We start from the raw sequence: 20,755 nt of genomic DNA on the forward strand, positions 1-20,755 counted from the left end.
GACGGTCCAGCACTGAAATCCACTCCCTGTATTTCTCACAACGGGGCGTCTACCGTTTCCACCGACTACTAGAACCTAACCCCAATTTACGCAATCACGAATCACGCCTGCCATCCACTCCTCCGCACTGCGTAATAACTAAATGCATTCCATCCTACATAGGGGTTGTGTTGGCGGTTGGATATGATACTATCAATGTAGATGGCTCTATTGTTGATGGACTGTATTAATTAGATTATTGGCAAAGGACTTTAACACATTAACAGCTGGCATGGCGAAATTATAATTTCTATAGATTAATGGATTCTTTTATCTCATCTTAAGATAATTGAGCTAACATTAATGTATATTTGGTAACCTAAATTTAACCTAGCCTAGTAAATGCATGCGTAAATACTTATGTATAACCTAAAAAGAAAGAAGAACATTTCTTAAGAGCTTTCTTCTCTTCTTTATGGAAGTTGTGAGGCTTCTTCAATTGCCTACCCAAGTTGTTAATCATCTGCAAAGCACGCAGATGCCTTTTTAAATACTTGACCGAAAATATGGGGTTGATTTTCCCACGGAAGGACGAACGTCCCAAGGGCGCTTTAAGCACGTGTTGCAACTGCACTTGCAACCCTTGAAACGTTTTCCGTTAATGATGTCATCAAATTCCCACATATTCATTGTTACTTAACCAATATGTACATATATTTTATAACAATTCCAATAACCTTCCTTTGACTCAATTTTCATTGTACTACTCGATGATGAAAATCGCCTTATCTTTTATTATATATATCTCTGAAATATAAATTCTAAATTTACATTCTATAATAATTTTTATTTTTCTTCGTGAAAATTTAATGTCTTTACGTAGAAAGAGGAATAAAAAAAAAATTGATTTCTCAAAAGGATGCATTTTCTACATTGCAAGTCGTAAGGTATCAATTTCTTCCACGGATAAAACAAACAGTTCATTCTCTTCTCGGCTTACTTGTTATTTCTCGTGGATCGCGTTAGAAGAATGAAAAGAATGTATTCGTATAGAAACGTTAAGCGAGGCAAAAGCATTAGTTAAAGACTTAGACCTAAGTAAACAGTGACACGAACTGAGGCTAATGTTGCAGTAACTAGAAATTATCCTGACCTATTTTCCTGTTATTTTGTCGCCCTAATATCATAGATTATATTTATGTATTTGTATATCAGAAAATAATTCAAACAATTTAGGAAATATTGAAAAGGAAAAATGAAGAATAATTATTTTATGCATTAAATAATTCATCTTTTTTTCTTCACAAACAATATAGGTACTAAACAACAAGGTATTCTAAATATATATATATTATAAAATATCAATATAACAAGCATCATTAAAAAATATCGACATTGGTATTAAAGAATATCGGTAATTAGCTTTTAATTATTGTATACTTCATGTGTAGGAAAGTTGAGCATGGAGGAAGAAATATTTTAACAAAACGAAAGCGATCTAACAAGTTTATTCTTTCCTTAATTCCTGGTCATAATATAATCTATAATTAGAGTATTTAATATTAGTTGTAATACTGTACTTTGTACTGTATTGTCTAATTTTACTGACTAAAAGTTAAAAGTTAATAGTATGTATAATATCTGACTTAAATAGTATTTGTTTTATAAATATTGGATAACAGGTTAACTGAATTTGTTAAAATTGATCTTAACGTCCTGAATTAACGACAACCATATAAAAGACCATTGTTCGTTATTAAGCAATATTATTAGTATACTTAATAAAATATTGAATTAGATAACATTAGCGAAATTGGAATACATAATTACGGTATTCACTGATTTGGTTAGATTTCCGAATTTTGAATGTAATACGTACACTTTCGATTTGAACTATAAAGCATAATGAAAAGTAACCTTACTGGCTTTTTATTTTTGTAAAAGTTCTATTTCTTTTTATAAACTGGCCATCGAGAAAACATCTCTTAACTACACTTAATGATAGTCGATGATTTCTCACAGCTAATTTGTACCTTTATTTCTTAACTAACCTTTACCCGTTCATATTAAATTATTATTTTCATGCCGATGGATCAACATCGGATTGTGAGAAGCACTTCGAACTGAATCTATAAGTACACAATGGAGTCAAATAATATATAATTATAAAAAAGATGATCCTCCGTACGATAACAAATTATTTTCTATAATGAGTCCACTTATATAAAATTTGGTGCAATGTTTGGAATGAAATAAACAAAGTATGTCAAATATGGTCCCAAGTTGTCCATCTAATCCCAACATTCCAGAACAAAGTAATATTAAAATGTAATATTGTAATGTATTATTAAAATGTGGTGTTAAAATAATGCACTAAATAGTTCTCAAAGATTCACTTGATAAAAACCACTAAACTTATCATTAAATTATACGTAGTCTTAATTTATCATCGTACGAAGAATCTTTATTTCTTAAATCACACCACATACCTGACGATATTCCTTAATAACGACTAAGAAATACACAAAATACTTTGCAACAGACAAATATTCAAAGAAAAACTACGATATGGCTCTCACTCACTATCTACAGGGGTACCTGAATCAACGAATAGATATCACTACATCAATTATATAATTCCTTAAAGACGTTTCCCAATCTCGCCTCTATTCGCTTATAAACGCTTGACCAGCAAGCTGATTCGATATTACATTGGTAAATTGTCGATCAACTACTGGTGGCCTGATCCAATTCCCTGGATCCTTCTTTCCTTATGAACTCCTCGTTTACGATCGACTCGTAACAACAATCCATTCTTTCCTTTGTTCTAGATTTCGACGGTTGATCCGAGTCTTCGTCAAAAGCATTATTTTGATGAACATTTCTCAACTGTGCCCATGAATCGTTGTCTTCAGCTTTAATTACATAGATGAATGGACACTTGTCATCTTTGTCGTCAGATTTTAAATCCTGATCATACATGCTGTTTTTATTGGACTTTTGGTTAAAGGTGCCTTCACAATCCTGCGTAATTGCAGCAGAAGACTCTTCCGTGGAACGATAGATCTCTTTACTAGAATCGATAGAACCGAATATTTTTCCTTGGTTTATGTTCAAGGATTTTGATTGTCTTTGACGGTGAGAAAGAAAGGTATGATCTAACGTCATAAAAGGCATCTCGAAGCACAGTGTCCAAAGCACAGAAAGCAGTACCGTGAGGCAGACATTGCTGAAGAAACTGCGAAGCTGAAAGTTTCGATAAATAATTAATTGCTTACGTATAAAGTAAACTTAGGAAGATAGTTGCAATAATTTAAAATTTGATTTGGGCTTGAGTTTAATTTTTTTACGATCTTTGAAAATCTTTTATAGTATTTAAAAGTTGGATTTTAAATTAATCCAAGTTCAAACATAAATTCCATCAAAGTTAAGAGCTTGGTAAATATAAAGTTAAGAACAGATCTATTTTAATGCATTTAAAGTTCAGATTACTTACAATTGCCATAGTTGAAATTATGCCCGGAGTTCGAACTGATCCAGCTTCTACTAAGAGAAATACATAATGGCACAGATAAGCGCTGTAAGTTAACTTACTGAAGGGAACCCAACCCTTCCACGACAGAAATTGTCCCACAAAACCTTGCACAAAAGAAAAGTACAATTGATATCTCTATAATCACATGAATATATTTATCCCTTATTTTGTTTTTATAATTACTAATAATTAACAATTAATATTTCAAAATATGTGTAAGAAGTAGGAGCAAGTGAAGTTTCATGCATATGTTTTTTCGCATAAATTTTCGCTATCGCACTTGCCATGCACTTATATTCTTACTAAATGAGTCATGTTTTGTTTAAATAAAAGATTAATACAAAATTAAATCTTACCACCGTAGCCATGAACGCAGCAAAAGATGAGCCAAGAAATAGAAAGAGCAAAAATTTGTCTGTGGAAACCTGCATAAAAACTCGCTTCTAATTCGTTATAAGAGTAGTCGTCGAAGTACATCCATCGAGGACATATGAATATGAATGAACCGCAAACTGCCGCTACCAGCCAACCGAAAATCACGTATATCTGCAGAAAATCATTTATATTTAATTAAAAAATGTCGATTATGAAAAAAACGTTCAAATGTATTTTGCTACTATCTTTGATGAACACACATTTCATATGTCACGATCACTTTCTCTTCATTTCAGCGTAATATTCTTCTTCCTTCATTTCTAAATGAAGAAAACGAAATTTAAGTTGGGCCAAGTAAATTTATGAAAAGTTTTAACAAAATGCTAAGGATACAAAATAAACTAAGGATAATACTTAAAAAGTTTATTAAAAAATAATAAATTAAATAGATATTTAAATAAATAAAAACACAAGATATTATTTAACTGTAGATTCCAAACAACACCCATTCAAGTTTGATAAAGTTCCATGATAAAATTATGCAATTATACTTATTAAGTAGAAGAACTTGATATACTTACATAACGAATCTTTACAACTTTTGATCGATTCTGATGCAACAAGTAACCAAGTGCCAGACCAATAATATAAGATCCGTATCTATTGTAAACTTTTGTGTAAATTTGTATGAAAACATTGGCCACGTCCGTGTTACTAACAAAAACAAAAAATATGAAGATTAAATTAATGGTCCACTCGTTTAATTTTAATTTTGGTTTCAGTAAGATAATCTTGAATGGCGTATTATGAATACTTATACTTATTGGCGTATTATGAATATCCCCTGAATCGTTTTATCGATGTTTACAGATCTATCAAAATATATTTTATATATCAAATAATATTTTGTAAATTTAAAAGTATCAATAATATTAAAGTACTGAGAATGACTATCAAACGTTCGAAATTTGAATATGACAAAGAAAGGACGCAGTGGAATATCTATTTCAAAGTAAAAAGTAGTCGTGTGTGGAATAAATCAGACGGTACAATACGGCGCGGCATAGTAACAAGATGAAAAGAAAAGAGAGATACAGAACGTTCCGAAAAGATTCTGTGAAACTTTAAAGGCATGTAATATTCGTTAAAATAAAAGTAAATGATTTTTATACACAAATATTTACTGATTATTTTCTTCATTGTAATATGCAAGATCTATTTAAAAAATTCGGTGCAACTTTTCGTGGACGCCATGTACAAAACAGGAAGACAGTTAAAAAGGCAAATATCCACACTCACTCCTTGTAATAGAGCATAGTTCCACTAAGCCTGAGACTGAATGTTATTAGGAACGGTATTAGAATGGAGATAATTAGGCCTAACGCGAAAACGAGCCAGAAGAAGATTTTTCGCGTGAACTTGAGCATAGGATACAAGAAGATCGGTGACAGCCAGACGAGTTGCATATCGGTCGCCAGATACCAAGACTGAGACATGCACTAAAAACAGAAGTAAGAAATATAAGCAATTATTGGACAAGCTATTTCTAAATTTCTCGCGTGTAACATTTTTTTATTATAAACAGCTCGAAATAAGAATATTTATTAAATGGTAGTACGATAAGTGATTAAATAAAATGTAATAATACATTTTGTAACAAAATGCACGAGTGCTTAGTTCAAAGTAATTATCTGTCATGCAACATACTTAGGAAGCTATGCCAGATAACAAGCAAATACATTTCTTCGTAATTGAGGTTAAGAACATTGGAGGTTCAAGAAACGAATAAAAAGATTAAAAATTGAATTCAGTAAAAAACGTGAACATCGTATCTAAATGCGATAGAATTTTCTTTGAAATTTGTAGTTCAACGGCAACATGCAATAACAAATTTTAAGTTTCAATCTTCCATTATTAAACAACATACTTCGATAAAAAGATCGATCAGTTAAATAATTCAAATCGATCTAAAGTACATGGTAGTATGCGCTTCATGCAGAATACAAAAAATTCTTCTATAAATAACTATTCATTGTTCCATTAGAAAGTGTACACACAGTAATTGCATCATTACTAAACTTCACTTACAATTCTAGATAGATTGATATAATTATTCAAGTAGAGCAGGTTGATCCACCAGTTTTCTTGACAATAATCTCTATTAGCTCCGACCCATTGATCCCAATAAGGGCCTGAGCCAATTTTGTAAAACAAGGTGGCATAAAATCCGATCATCATGGCGTATGCCGGGGTTAATCTTAAATAACGGTGGAGATAGAGGCCAATTACGTCGAAATAGCCTTGTGAATTTTTCTCGCTTTTTCTTAGGACCGTGTATGCCATTAGAACTCCACTTATAAGGAAAAACGTGTCGGTGATGATATTTGCATTGAGTACTAACATGTTGGCCCAATTTGTATGCATCTTGGAAGATAAGACATTAATTTGTTGAAAATTATAAAATTAGTTGGCGTATTTTAAATTTATTATATACTTGTATATGATTACGTCATATAATTTTTGTTTTTCAATTTAGACATCAATAGAACATTTATAATCTTTTTACCTGTGGAATTTCGCTCAAGTTCATTTTAACACCAACCACCTCTATATAATGAGTGTGACCATAAATGATCCAACAAATACTGATATAGCGCAATCCATCAAGGCATTTGATTGAATCACGGTGTCTGTCCGTTTTCAACAAATTTTTTCCATTCGTGTAGATGGAGAACGAAGTTAGAAGAACATGTCTTTTATCTAAACATACATAGTGTGCAACGTTATTTGCATATAATAAATAAATAAATACATAAATTTAAAGCTTAATTCAATTATTTCACTGCATCCAGTTCTATTTATTTCATTTTTTTACAAAGTATGAAGAGATTAAAAGAATATCGGAAATCGACACTTATCAATCAACAAGAGCATCGATAAAGCTCTTATGCAAGACAAATAAAGTGTCCTTAACACTGATCTTTATCGCGCGATCAAGAATCTTTATCGGTCATATGCGATGCAATCTCGCAACCGATCTTTTCCTGAGTTCCTTCTTCTGGAATCGTAATAACAACAAGATAAAGCGATCAAATGATGAATTTGCAGTGAATTTTCATTTACGTAACAGAACGAACACAACTCACCTTTTCGGTTCAATGTACTCAGATGGCCTTGTTTAGCGATGTCGTAACTCGTGCTGGCAATTATGATTACCACGAATATCGTCAGGATCGATCTGAAATTTGATATGACCCATATTAACGTGCAAGTCACGGAACAGGTGGATAGGTATACGTATATATAAAAACATTATTTGCACGATCTTTAATCATAATTATGTTAATTTAATAATAATAAAAGAAATTAAAGTTGTTTCTGCAAAATTATGAAAAAAATATAGAATTCTGAATTTGTACAATTTGTAAACTATTACAAAGATAAATTTATCTTTAATCTTTTCTAATCTTTTCTAATCTAAATTAATCTTTTAGCAAAGATTATTGAGTTTTAATTTGGCACATAATTTTATTTTCTAATTATCTTCATTTTGAACCAAATACTTGCTCATTTTTTTAAATATTTAGTTATTTAGTTATTAATAATTAACATTTCTAAATATATTATCTTTTTTTTTTTAAGAAACTATGTCCTGGAACGAACAAATTATTTCTTTGCATGTTACCGCAGGACGCCTTTGGTTTTTCAGATATTCAGAAAGTGAGTCGATACCACTACAGTGAATTCTGCCCACATGTGTGTATCTGTGACACAGCTACATAGTTACAAGTATAGCCGACATGTTCGCCTCTTCGTTCGCCGCTTGTCGATCCGTTTACATTACTTTACATTCATCAGCCATTGATCTCTTTATCTTTGTACCATATTTTACGAATCTAAATAATCATTCACAACTGCACGTACAAGACTGGAAGAAATATCTTCAAAAGTTTGATCCGACGAGAACACGATTTTTAGAATCGAACAATTAAATCCTTCGATATCATGGCTAAGATGGTTTCCTATTTCAGATAATAACAATAAAATATAAAGTTTAATATGTATTGTAATTATGTTATTATCTATAATATGTTATTATAATATGTTATTATAATATGTTATTATCTAAATTATGTTATTATCTATAACCAGACCGTTAAAGGTAATTATTTTTAGTAAGCAATTGTGCATAAAGCTGTAATACGAAGAATCCGTAGGATAGCCAAGCTCATCCAGACTTCGTTTATGTATACTACAAATAAATAAAAGATAAGAATTAGGTTTGGCTTTTTAACTCGACCGCTACGAGGCAGCCGACGACCAATACTAACGCGTACGTTATTACCGATGCACAATTGTAAGCAGAATTCACCGAGTGTAGTAGTATCAACAGTTTTTTGCGAATATCTCGGAAACTAAGGCCGAACGGCGGTTACATGTATAGGAAAAAATTGTTTAGAATGATACCCGGGTTAACATAGTAAAAAATCATCGAAATCCAAGATAGCTACAATTCCCTAAATGTATTGTAAAAATATTTATGGTTTATAATAATCATACATTTTATTTCTCGATTATCCTAATTCAATATTATTCTGAGAAAGGTCCGATAAGCATACCTTGAGTCAATACCGTAAACAATAAAAGTTACGGTACTTTTACGTAACAGAGATAAAATTCTAATTGAGAAGTTTGCCGTGCAATGCACGCGTTCAGCCTTGCCCTCGAAGCAGCGAGCAAACAACGATGCCACCACGGTCTTAAGTTACTGCGAAAACTGCCGCGCCGCGTGTTGGAACACGATAATATGCGCAGATCTACCTACATGTAAACCCAGTCAGTTACGTCGAAGATCGGCCGATCCATTTCTGCGGTGCGACACGATACCTTTATCACCATATCCACGCGTTCCTCCACCTTCAGAGGGTCGAGGCCAAGCTCGAGCGCCTCCTGGATTTCTGTGTGGTTGCAACTCGATGGAACGCACCACATCCACTTGTAGTTCACTGAACGTCCCGATTTCCATTTCGTATATCCCTGAATCAAACAGAACGAATATTTTATTGCAATCGAGTAAGTGAAGGAGAATAAAAATAACTTCTCATTTGGCTGCCATTCTTAACTCTTTGAGATATGAGACACGAAACAAGAGTGGTTAGCAGATCTCATGATTTAACGAAAATTTGGATCTGTTTGATAAACCTGAGAAACCCATTAAATATTGCTGATAGCAGTAGTTCCAACTTGAAGATCGGTAATCTCGATGTGATAGACGCTGAATGGTACGATAACGATAATGATTAAGATCGAATAATGATAACGCTTTCGAGCAATGACCGATAAACTGTTAAATGAATCAAAGTTGCGTGTTATCGTGGTGAAGAATAGAGTCTGATATTATTGTCTTGGTATTATTTTTTAAACTTCATTCTAGATTTTCGAAAATTTGTTTGCGACCTGTTGTTTGTCATTTAGATTCTAGATCATGGGTTCCCAAAGTGTTAAATATTAAAATATGAGAGTAGTTTACACATTTATTTGTTAAGAAATTCTTGAGTTTTACTCATTAAAAATTGTCAGTCAATCTTGTCTAACTAACTAACTAAGTCTAGTTTTTCTCAACTCACAGACTTATATCAAATCAGTTTTGAATTGCTTATCAATCAACTCTTTTTAACAGCAATTACATTTCGTTTAATCTTGGAGAAAAATTACCGTTTTCGCAAATGGGTCTCGACCCATAAAAATTTGGGAAACCTTCGTCTAAATAATTATAACATATTCATATACATATGTGACTGTAAAATCATTAATTTCATTTTAGTTTCAAATTAATCACTCATTATCGCTTCATGTCGTGTCAATGCAAGCCACACTCATTATTAATTATACATTAATAACTCAACTACGAAAAGACTTTTAGACAATGTATATCATAATAATTGTACTTACACGAATAATGTAAATTAATATATTCTACTAAAAAAATTTACTAAAGAGGTATTCTATTTATAAAGATGTTTTTTGATCAATAAATAAATAAGTACATATATCTTTTTCCACGGGCGAATTTCTTCAAAAGCAGCCTCAATATGGTATGTTTCATGCTACCGAGAATTGCATAACATTTTTTGGAGTAATTTCAGAAACACGACGTAATTGCGAAATCTTGGTCATAACTTGATTGAGCGTTTGCAATATATCCAGTAATAAATTCCGATTACTTCAGTTAATTTTTGACAGAAAAAGCATTCCCACTCTTATAACTTTTGTTTAATAATATTTAATTTTAATTAATTTAATTTTTATTAATTATATATAATTTTTCATGCTAAAATTTTCCTAACTTCAACTTAAAAAGGAAACTGAAATTAATTATTTTACATATATTTTCTAAACGTTCAAAAATTAATTTTTCTCTGCAAGAATTAATAGACTAGAACTAGTATTTTACTCACCGAGGCGACGGCTATATTCAGAAGCAGATCACCCATATCAGGCTGGTGTGGTTTACCGTTGTCCTTGGCGATTTCGAAATTCACCGTGGCACTGCACGCCTTCCCGGTGAATCCGTATTTGCTTTTCACTTGTAGACACTCGTCGTAATTGCCTAACTGCTGGTAATTGCCCGTGATTATACCCAGTGGAATTTTCACAGAGGCGTCGTACACTAGAATCCACAGAAAGCCCCTTGTATTTTTCTCTGTATTCTTTTCTTTGTTCAAATTTTCTTTTTCTACATTTTCTTGTGTTTTTCATATGCTATCAGTGAAATAGTTGTACTCGTTCATATTTCTATAAATAAGTTTAAAAAAATGGAACTTAGGGAGAAGATTGTTTTATCTACTAAATATAGCACAAAATAAATTTTTGTATTTCACGCTATCTGATTACCATTAATGTTATAATTGTGTATTTCTATATACGTATGAACGCTAATGATGTATATTTACATCGTCTTCTTCATAACATCTTTCGTTTCGTTTAATTCTTTAGATAATATCTTCATCGCTTATATTTTCATGTTATTTCATAATTTTTAGGAATTTCTACAACCTGATATATTATTTAAAATTATTCGAATTTTTCGTTTTGAAAGGTTGCGTTGACATGAGGAATTAGTTAAATGTGTTTCTTTACTGCATAACATTAGACGGATAAACAAATCTTAAGTTTAAATGAATAACCGTAAATTATCAACTATTAATATATGTCGTGAAACGTGATTCTGTTAGAGGACATGCCTGTAACAGGTTTCTTTCTCTAGTAATACTCATCACTTATTAATCGTTTGTTTGTCTTTCGCGTGTACTATTTTAATTATGCATTTTTTTCCATCTGACAATGGCGCTTTATCCAATATCTATTCATTCTCAAACGCGTTTCGAAATCAAGGTGTACATCCCACGTTTCATCTACTTAAATGGTTAGTAGATACGTTGTGATTCTCTCGATAAATTACTGCCATACGAGTGCATGCTCATCGTCGCCGCCAATATTCATTTTAAAGTTGGTAAACAGAATGAAATCTCGTATTCACTACAGATCTTTGAAAAGCAAACATAATTTGACTACCAGAAATTAAATGTTCTAATTTGCATTCATTTTATTTTTATCTACATTCACTGGTGTATAAATTGAGAATTGGTTGATTAATATGTCGAAATGTATATTTGAATTGTTGTACCACATGGTAGACTGTGGAAAAAATAAATGTATATGTAAATTCGGAAGAAAAAAACAAATATGCGTTGAAAATTATGAAACAAAGTACATAAAGTGAATAACCTCAATTATGAAGAAGCACATCGTATTACCACGGAGATACACCTGGAAGTCTTGGAGGTATTGACTATAACCTATCACATGTGTATGTATGATAAAATCGAGACACGTGTGAGATCAAATGCAATCATGCTTCTTTTGAACTACTCTTGCCCACAATTACTTGAAACAAGGGCGTTAACGTCTGTTAATTTGTTTTTATTATTAGACAAAATATTCTGTTACAACTTTTATACGCTTTACCGTTTAATTACACGTTTTGAAATTAATGATTGATCAGTTGAAAATCAATTTTTTAAGTTAAAAATACGTTTTAACATAAAGATTTGCAATTTTTTTATATAATTTATATCTACAACAATCATGCTAATCTTAACCTCCAAATTACAATTATTAAAAAAAATCGTGAAAATAGCAATTCCTACACTATTTTCCAAAACGTAATTTTTTATTCTTAACTTTACCTTTCAATTCCATCTAAGAAATTTTTCATCATTAGCACATGTGTGTATCTGTGAGAGAATTAAAACTATTATAGCAAACTCAATGTCGACACCTCTCTTACACGGAAGTAAGATAGCCAAGAAACACACGGGAACTGTAATCAGTGTGGGTAACGCGTGAATTGCGAAACAGGTCGGCCGATAGGGATAAAAGGAAGAAAAAGTTACGCGATAGAGCGGATTTTTCATTGATGTTCGATAGCGAGGACATGCCGGCTACTCGCAAACAACCGTTATGCGAGTTATACGATTATACAGTGTCATTTATCTAAACGAAGTGCATCGATATACACAACACACGTTCGTAGCGTGTAAACATATGTCATGTTACATAAAGTAATCAGCTCAGAGACGTTGCGCAAAGCTGAAGTCGCAAAATTCTCGCTGTTTTTTCTCACGAGAAAAACACACTATTCACAGAAGACATTTACTTCTACTCGTATTCCATATATGCAATATATCAATGTAAAAGTATCTATTGTTATATGATTTGTTCAACTCCAGTTTAATTACAATTAAAGGGCTGATAACAGCGACCCTTGTCAATGATGAATATTTCGTTGCAAAAAATTGAAATGTACGGAACAGAAATTAAAGATACTAAAGTATTCTTTCGTTTTTCCGAAAAAGCCATATATATAAACAAGGGTCATTTTTATTATGAATGCCTCAATTATAATATTCTAAAACTCAAGCACTTCCGCTTATTATCTAGTTATATTTCTTTAATCTAAATTATGATGCAAATTAACAGTGACTACATGTATATTTTAAAGGATCTTTTGATGAAAATTTTCCGTCAGTAAACGCGTCAGCTTCAAAGAAATCCACACAGCTGTGTCTATTACCTTTCGCAGAACCTTGAAGATAGTTCATTCAACAGATTCTATTAGTAACCTTCAACCGCAAATTTCGATGAATCGTTGTAATTTTATTGTTCGTGAGTAAACTTTTGTTTCTCTTATTACGAGGAATGTCTTTTGACAAAAAATTCGTGATGTAAGAGAGTAAGGTTATGAAAGACAAAAAGATCGAGCAAAGTATAGTGGATTATGTTATAGAAATAAGAAACTTTGATCTGAAGTAAAAGAATTTTAAGATATGTCAACAAAATTATAAGACATTTAAAATTAATATAAAATATTTGAAATATTTAAAATTATTAAACATATAAAACTATATTTTGAAATATATTTACATGTGACTCTGAAGCGATTTTAACTCAGATATAGAAAATAGAATATTTAAAAAAATTTTTTTAGTTTTTTAAAAAATTTCTAGTTCATTGAACTATACAATAATAAGAAGAACGTTCTTATTTGCAACTCTAGCAAGAAACTGCGGAAAGAAATTAGAAAAACAATTATATTTTTCTTAGAAGCGACAAGGGTTAATAGCATCTCGGGAATAGGCTGATTGTTTAAGCGCGTATTTACAATGAATTAGCATTCTAAGGTCGCGAGTTCATTTGCTTCCCCATCGATACTTCATCGATGACAGCTGAGCCACGTTCTCAGTATCGCTGTGAGAAGTATTCTTTTTCGAGCGATTCTTGAGGAAAATTTCCCAGATAATCGTGAACGCGAGCTACGACTGACATTTGACATGGCAGATCCTTGCAATTTTACGTCTTCAATGCGCCACTGTATGCCATATGTATGCGTCTTTATGCGTGCCGGATCTATTGCGTTTCAAACGTACGCACATTTTCCTCTTCTTCGTTGGAAAATAGAAGTTTGTTCGGTCAATGGCGTTGTAAAAGCTTAAGAAAAGCTCTAAGAGATATTTTATGATCTCAAACGATAATAACCTTAAAAAGTATGTATACCTAAGTAGTATCGAAGCTATGATTTAAAATTACAAATTACAAAGAATTCACTTTGTTCCTTTTATATCTTTTAGTTAACATACATATCACTAAATTGAAACTTTAGATAAAAAACTCTTTTCGAAGAATCTCTACTTACTACTTCGTATCATGATAATTTAACATCTCTGCCATTTTATCGTATTTAATAGTTCTTTATTTTAGTCAGTGACCATGATGAAGCTCTCGCATGATGAAAGATTTTTAATATTGATTTTGATGAAAGATTTTTTTTCGTTTCCTCATCTTTTAACAGGTCAATCTTTCTTTCTTTGATTCTACGAAATGAATATTACCAGATGCTGATTCAGAAGGCAATCGAAAATGTTTTTGCGAAAGAACTCGCATAAAAAATCGAGAATCAAGTTACATATGTCAAGGTAATATTTGTCAAGGTAACAAAATGATAAATGTCAATGCTGTCAATCTCGAGGTTACAATTCAGAAATCTTCATATTCAATTAATAGATGAAATTATTGAAAAAATTCTCTTTTGAATATTAGGCAAATATTTTCCGTGAAGAGAACACAAGAAATGATTCATCGGCTATGGCGATGTAATAATAACATTAGAACGTGCCAGTAGTCGTATCAGAGCTATTGAAACAGTGCTTCGAACCGTTAGCCGTTTGGTGGTAGCGCCATAAACGAATAAGAGTAAAGAAGGTACGCAAGAGATTCATTAAAATTTCACAGACTCTGCAATTGGATAACAGTAATCAGTGAAACGTGTGTCAAAATGATATGGTATTTTAAACAGATAACCTTAAACTCAATGGAATATGCGCCTACATTATGTCTCTTTGTTTATGATTATATATGAAATTAGAATGAAAATTTTTTACAACAAATTTTTTATAAAAAAAAGAACTATTACATTAAATCTTGAACAATAGTGCGTGTTATTAATGAACATCATAATCAAGAAACAACGTGTCAAAATAAAGATTCTTTTTTACAGTATCATTAATGGATAATGATATCGGAATCTTTAAATGGTGCGGCAAAATGACGTTTTCTAGTTGTGATACCACAGATAATGGTATCAGAGTTGGCAAACAATGCAGCTATAATATCACTAATGAACATTAAATTGAAAAAAAGCATGATCAATTATGCTTAGAACGAAGCTTCACATGAAAACAATTTTCAGTTTGTTAAGATAAAAATCAGTTTTAGGAAACCAGTCGGTAAGAATAAAATAATAATGACAATAATAGATAAAGCTCAATATTCTCAACAATTCTTATTTATAAGTACATGTGTACTAAGCACTATCGTGTAAGAAAAGTCTAAGAATGGATCGGAAAGAGAAAAGATTGATCGATCATCGGTCAGTGAGCAAAAAGACCAGCTTTGATACACAAGGACGGTCATCGCCACAGACGTTATTCCTTCGTGACCCAGTTTGTGTTCGCCTCATGACGCACATTCCAATTCACCGACGTTCAGAAACACTTCTTTTTCCTCATTCAATTCCCTTTCTTCATCCTCTACATTTCCTTCTATGAGTCCTCGATAGTTCACTAACATTTCGCCAGATGACGTCACTAGTAACTACCATTTCTGTACAAACTTAATCACAGGTTAACACCACTTAACGTCTTAACAGATTCGCCGATAATTATGTGAGATCTTGAAATACAAAATCATAGGATTCTGTGATTAAGACAAAGGTAAGAATTTAAAAAGAAGTTAGAATTTAGAAAGAAGTAATACCTTTTATTACCATTATTAATAAACATGAGAATTTTATTCACTAGCTTATTTTAGTCGTGGAAAATTGTAGCAATATAGCAACAGTCATAGCAGATGAGGAAACGGAATTCTCTTTTAATTTGATTTTTATCAAGATATATGTTTTGAAAAGCATTCAAAGTAGTTTGTTGCAGAGATAAATACAAGGTTGTAAGATAGAAAAATGCGTAACGATACCATACGACGTGACTTAAGCCTATAAACATTACGTGCATTTTCTTTGTTTAGGTCGAAGTCCTGACTGGGAAAACAGAAATGTACTGTCATCTGTTACGTGAACTAATAATAACTATTATTGTCGATATTGCGCAATCGGATCTGATTATTCTTTGTTGCGGTCGTTACTGATAGTTTAATTACATCAATAATTTGACGGACGATTAATTTGGAGGAGGTAAGCGATTTAGACCGTGTTGATTTGTAAAAATCTTTTATTTCGAGATTAGTAATAGGAGATTATGAGGATTAGAGGGGGATTAGTGAAGGACTAATTTATCAAAGAATTGGTTCAGGTAAATTGATCAAAATATAACTATCTTTCTCACACGCCTAACAAATCCTCCATTAAAACATGTGTTACGGACATACGAGGTTATCTTACAGTTCTTCCAGTTGACTTCGACATCGCGAAAATAAAGTGACTTACGAAGATCTGTAAATAAACGTGCAATGTTATGACGTAATTGTAATCGCGATGGATTCATCATCTTTTCTTTGCTCCCGCTTCACGTCAATATCAACATTGTATCATCGAATTCAGATTCCGAGCATCCATCATCAATGTTCATATATTGCTCAAGGATGATTTTGTTAATCTCTAAGACGTTGCAGCAACACGATTTTCATGGTCATTTATTTTTGCACCCCATTAGATTTTAACTTTCTTGCACAATTTAACTAATGTTACTAATGAAATTTTACAAGCCTTAGGTTAAAAGTTACGAATATCAATAAGTTAGTTTGCGTCATAGCTACTTATTTACAAATTATTTACAAAATCTACAACCAACAATTCGTAACTCGTCAATTCACTACTATTATTAATTGGTAAATTATCATACAAGAGTCATATACAAAATGTTGATATAACGGAATAAAATAGAGAAATCCAGAAATCTAAGAAAGTAGGAATGTACTAAGTAGGTTGAAAATTTTATTGTCATTTAAAAATAATTTACTACATTTAATTCTATGAATGGAATTTTGTAAATATGGAAATAGAAAGAGAAACTAACAAAAAAATGACTTATATAATGAAATAGTTGTATGGAAATAAATTTGTATGTTATACAACATGAGATGTCATACAACATGTAACGAATATCAACGCAACGCATTATGTCTGATTATGTAATTAATGCGATCTTTTGAGGACATTATCATCTGCGAAAATTTTTAGCTTATCTTTGTATTAATGAATTTACGGGTCAGCGAAGCGCAGCATAATTAAGTCGACATGAAAATAAGACTAACAAACATTGTTTTTCATCATACAATGTATTGTTTTAATTTCTCGGCATAATTTCCTTATGTTATATCGATTTCATTAATTGAATTACAATCAAAGATGTAAACACCGCTACATTAATTTTTCATTTTTCATTACCAGCTGAATTAATGATTGATATATTCTGTACACAAATAATTTATAGAGACAAATTTTGTGACATTTTCATGAAAGGTACGAAAAACAGAAGTGCGGAAAATATGGCAATTATCGACGTTGACCGTGACGAACCGGGAGAAATGATTAATTGCTATCTAAAATTAATTGAGTTTCTTTCTTTATGGCAATTACGTGATTCAACAATGATCACTTTACGTAACGCCATTTGTTATAATGATGTTGTAGCGATTACGTGCCTGTCCCATGTCTACTCGCAGCAACTTAAGGTCAAGTTCAAATATTGACTAACAATTATCATGAGAACTATCGTCAGATTATTTAGTATTTTAGTGATTCTTTTGGTTCATGGCATACCTGGAATCTTGCACAATAAGTTATTAATTATTAATATTAATAATTTTACAAGTTATAAGTTATAGACTCCTTTTTCACAATTTCACAATTTTAAGTCAAATATAAATATTATCGTAGTTCAATCGTACAAAAAAACTTAATTTGAAAAATTTATTCTTTATCACAAATAAATGTAATTAGCAATATACCCAATTTGAACGAAAGACACATTTGAAATCGTTTGGCTGAATGATTAGTGTCTGGGTTTCGAAATAACATTTCTAATTCGAGGGAATCCCCTTAATTTTTCTATCGAAACAACATTGGTCATCCGCCCAGGCTCCTTTCACTCGGTCTAGACACTCGATTTCTTTCTTTTCTAATTATCAGAAAGAATCGTTCACCCTTTGTAGATTGAAGAAAAAGTGACATATGGACAAAATGTCTGTCTAATTCTTAAATTGAAACATATTCGCTGCAGGTGAACGACCTGTTGCACCTCGATTGAAAGGAGAAAGAAAGAGAGTCGTCTCGATCCAGTTTCTCGATCTCCTTTCGAATTCATTCGATACTTAAAGGAGATCAAAAATTAATCATGATACTTGTAAATATATAAATACATACTATGTACCAATCAAAACTTCGTCCCTATAAGGTTATGTAATTTGAAAATCTCACTACACTTTTTAAATTTTGTTTTATTCGCTTTGCATATTGTATATTGTATATTGCATTGCTGTATCAAACAACATTTAATCCATTTTAACTTATTCCTCGTTCTATGTTGTGCAAAATTTACGTGTTTTAATCTTCCATATTACATTTGAACTACTATGAAATGTACATGATTTTCTTGCCTGATTATGTAAATTAATCACTCACTCAAATTCATAAACTTGCTACTAACTTTCGTTATTCGTTACTTCATTTCCATAATTTAGCTTCTTCCAAAATTAGAAATCGCTTACGTAACCTTAAATTACATGTAATTAGTGTTATTTATTTGTGTTTATCGAACAGTGTTATCTACCATCGATTACTGTTGTGATTTTCACGTAGTTTTCACTCTATATTCATGGAATAAATAAATGAGAAGATATTAGTTATAATCAATGAAGATTAGTGATATTTAATAATTAGTAAAGTTACCTTTATATTACGTTATAATTAATTCTTCTATAGAATTTTATGTTACTTAGTAGTGTCATCTACTACAAGCTATTATTGTCATTGTAATTCAATTAAAAGTAAAATAATTGTCATCCTTTTACCTAAATAAATAATTACTAAATTAATCAAATAAATACTACTGATGAATGGCGATTTCTATCAATTCTTGTCCATTTCGGAGGTCTAAAAACGTTCCCAACATAGCCGCCATCGTGCGCGCTTCAATACCGATTCAGAAGTGATTGAGTCACAGTCAATATTTGAAATAAAAGAATGTTAAATTTTATAGGGTTACTGCAAGACGATGCATCGCTCTTCTATGGCAAGCCTTGTGAAATGTGCGGATGTTGTACATATTTAGTAGAAAGCATCGAGTGCATGCGCGCGCAACACATCCTGCGCACGCATTTTACCCTTACAAAAATCCCGCCTTAGATTCTTACGTAGTCCCTCCCCGAATTTATGGGAACTTTGGAGCTTCGAGATTTACATTAATCGTCATTGATGAGCAAAACCGATAATACGCAGTGAATGTAACGATAATGATGTGTACATTTAGCATACGCTTATCAATCTATTATTGATAAATGTCGATAGATACACGAATCGATTTCATTTCCCGTATTATTTTAGGCAATCATTAAATCGTTAATGTCCTGAAATATTGATAGAACAGTTAGTAAAACTTCTTCTTAAGGCAAAGATCTCTGAATAATGTGTTTCAACGTTCTCTTAAAAGATTGGGATCAAATCTAATGCCCTTCCCTATATGAGTCACTATTGTTTTTCTATTATTTTCAACGATTAGTCATCTATTTTTAACTCATAAAAACTAGGCGTACAAAATACATTTGTTTTAAGAGTTATGTTGGAATCAAGCCTGTTATACATATATAAAACTGGAACATTAGAATTAACCCTAACAATGTCAATTAAATCATTAGATTGTTAAACAAAATCATTAGACAAAATGAAACACAAGAAATTGAGATAAGTAAAAAAACTAACAAATTGAACTTACTCTGAAGAGCCCACGGCGTGTACTGACTGAGCTCCTTCAAGTAAAGGGCGCTGTCCCGGAGACACTCTTCTGATGCACCATCGGAGGGTGCGAAGGGTTTTGAGAGAAAATCCAGCAACACCGTTTCTGGTTTATCAACCGCTCCCGTTAACTCACCAAATCCGACCGACAATAACAATAGAAGCCAAAAACCAACGAACGAGGTAGAGGAGCCCGGCTTATAACTGAGAACATCGAATTTACAAAGTAGAAAATTACCGATGAATTCCATAATGACGGGTGGTTAGGCGTAAGTTAGCACACGTGTCTTTTCGGCCGAAGCACGTGGCGTACGCGGTCACGTGTCCACTAGTGGCCTAGGTGTACACGCGTAAAAGGAGCGTAAGAGACGCTGAAACGTGAACTGTACGTTCTGTCAATCGCTGGTGCATTTATATATTGCTCGAGGCGCTGGCACGATGATGGGGGTAAAAGCATTCGACTCGACGATGGGCACCTCTTATCGATGCGACCGGAGGATTACGCGCACTGTGATCTGTCTCTCTTCCAAGGAATACGACAAGGAAGGAAGAAAGATCGAAGAGTCATGAAAAGAGTTGACTTTGACTGTTTACTCCCGACGGACGAGACCTTTTCTTCCTTTCCTTTCTTCCCCGAACAAGATTTTTTGTTTACTTGTTTATTTACTGGGTTAAATTTAATGAGATAAATACAGTAAAAGTTAAATATAGAATTTCATCAATATAGCTTGCTAATCAAATTTAGAAAATTTCATAACAATTATATAGGAACTTAATATGAT

The 20,755-nt window shown here is 32.0% G+C and overlaps 1 protein-coding gene and 1 long non-coding RNA gene across 3 annotated transcripts; one reads left to right on the forward strand and one right to left on the reverse strand.

Annotated features, from left to right (window-relative positions):
• Positions 1-1,471: 1,471 nt before the first annotated feature.
• LOC100643324 (nose resistant to fluoxetine protein 6) lies at positions 1,472-20,345 on the reverse strand. 2 transcript variants are annotated; one of them, XM_003396103.4, is made up of 11 exons: positions 19,954-20,345; positions 10,348-10,559; positions 8,715-8,926; positions 7,036-7,127; positions 6,456-6,649; positions 5,978-6,313; positions 5,189-5,388; positions 4,471-4,603; positions 3,871-4,060; positions 3,476-3,618; positions 1,472-3,225 (listed from the first exon to the last, which is right to left on the reverse strand). In XM_003396103.4, exons 1-11 carry the CDS (start codon positions 20,222-20,224, stop codon positions 2,707-2,709), a joined length of 2,502 nt encoding a protein of 833 aa, XP_003396151.2. In that variant the 5' UTR covers positions 20,225-20,345; the 3' UTR covers positions 1,472-2,706. The 2 variants fall into 2 exon arrangements, with proteins under 2 accessions (XP_003396151.2, XP_003396152.2); XM_003396104.4 differs by lacking the exon at positions 19,954-20,345 and adding an exon at positions 12,139-12,269.
• Positions 14,562-17,902, forward strand: LOC105665843. The gene is made up of 4 exons (XR_001098782.3): positions 14,562-14,710; positions 15,006-15,720; positions 15,808-15,949; positions 16,031-17,902. It is a non-coding gene; the product is annotated as an uncharacterized LOC105665843 (long non-coding RNA).
• Positions 20,346-20,755: the final 410 nt, after the last annotated feature.

This window comes from Bombus terrestris, chromosome 6 (genome assembly GCF_910591885.1).
Source record: "Bombus terrestris chromosome 6, iyBomTerr1.2, whole genome shotgun sequence".
Lineage (NCBI taxonomy): Eukaryota > Metazoa > Arthropoda > Insecta > Hymenoptera > Apidae > Bombus > Bombus terrestris.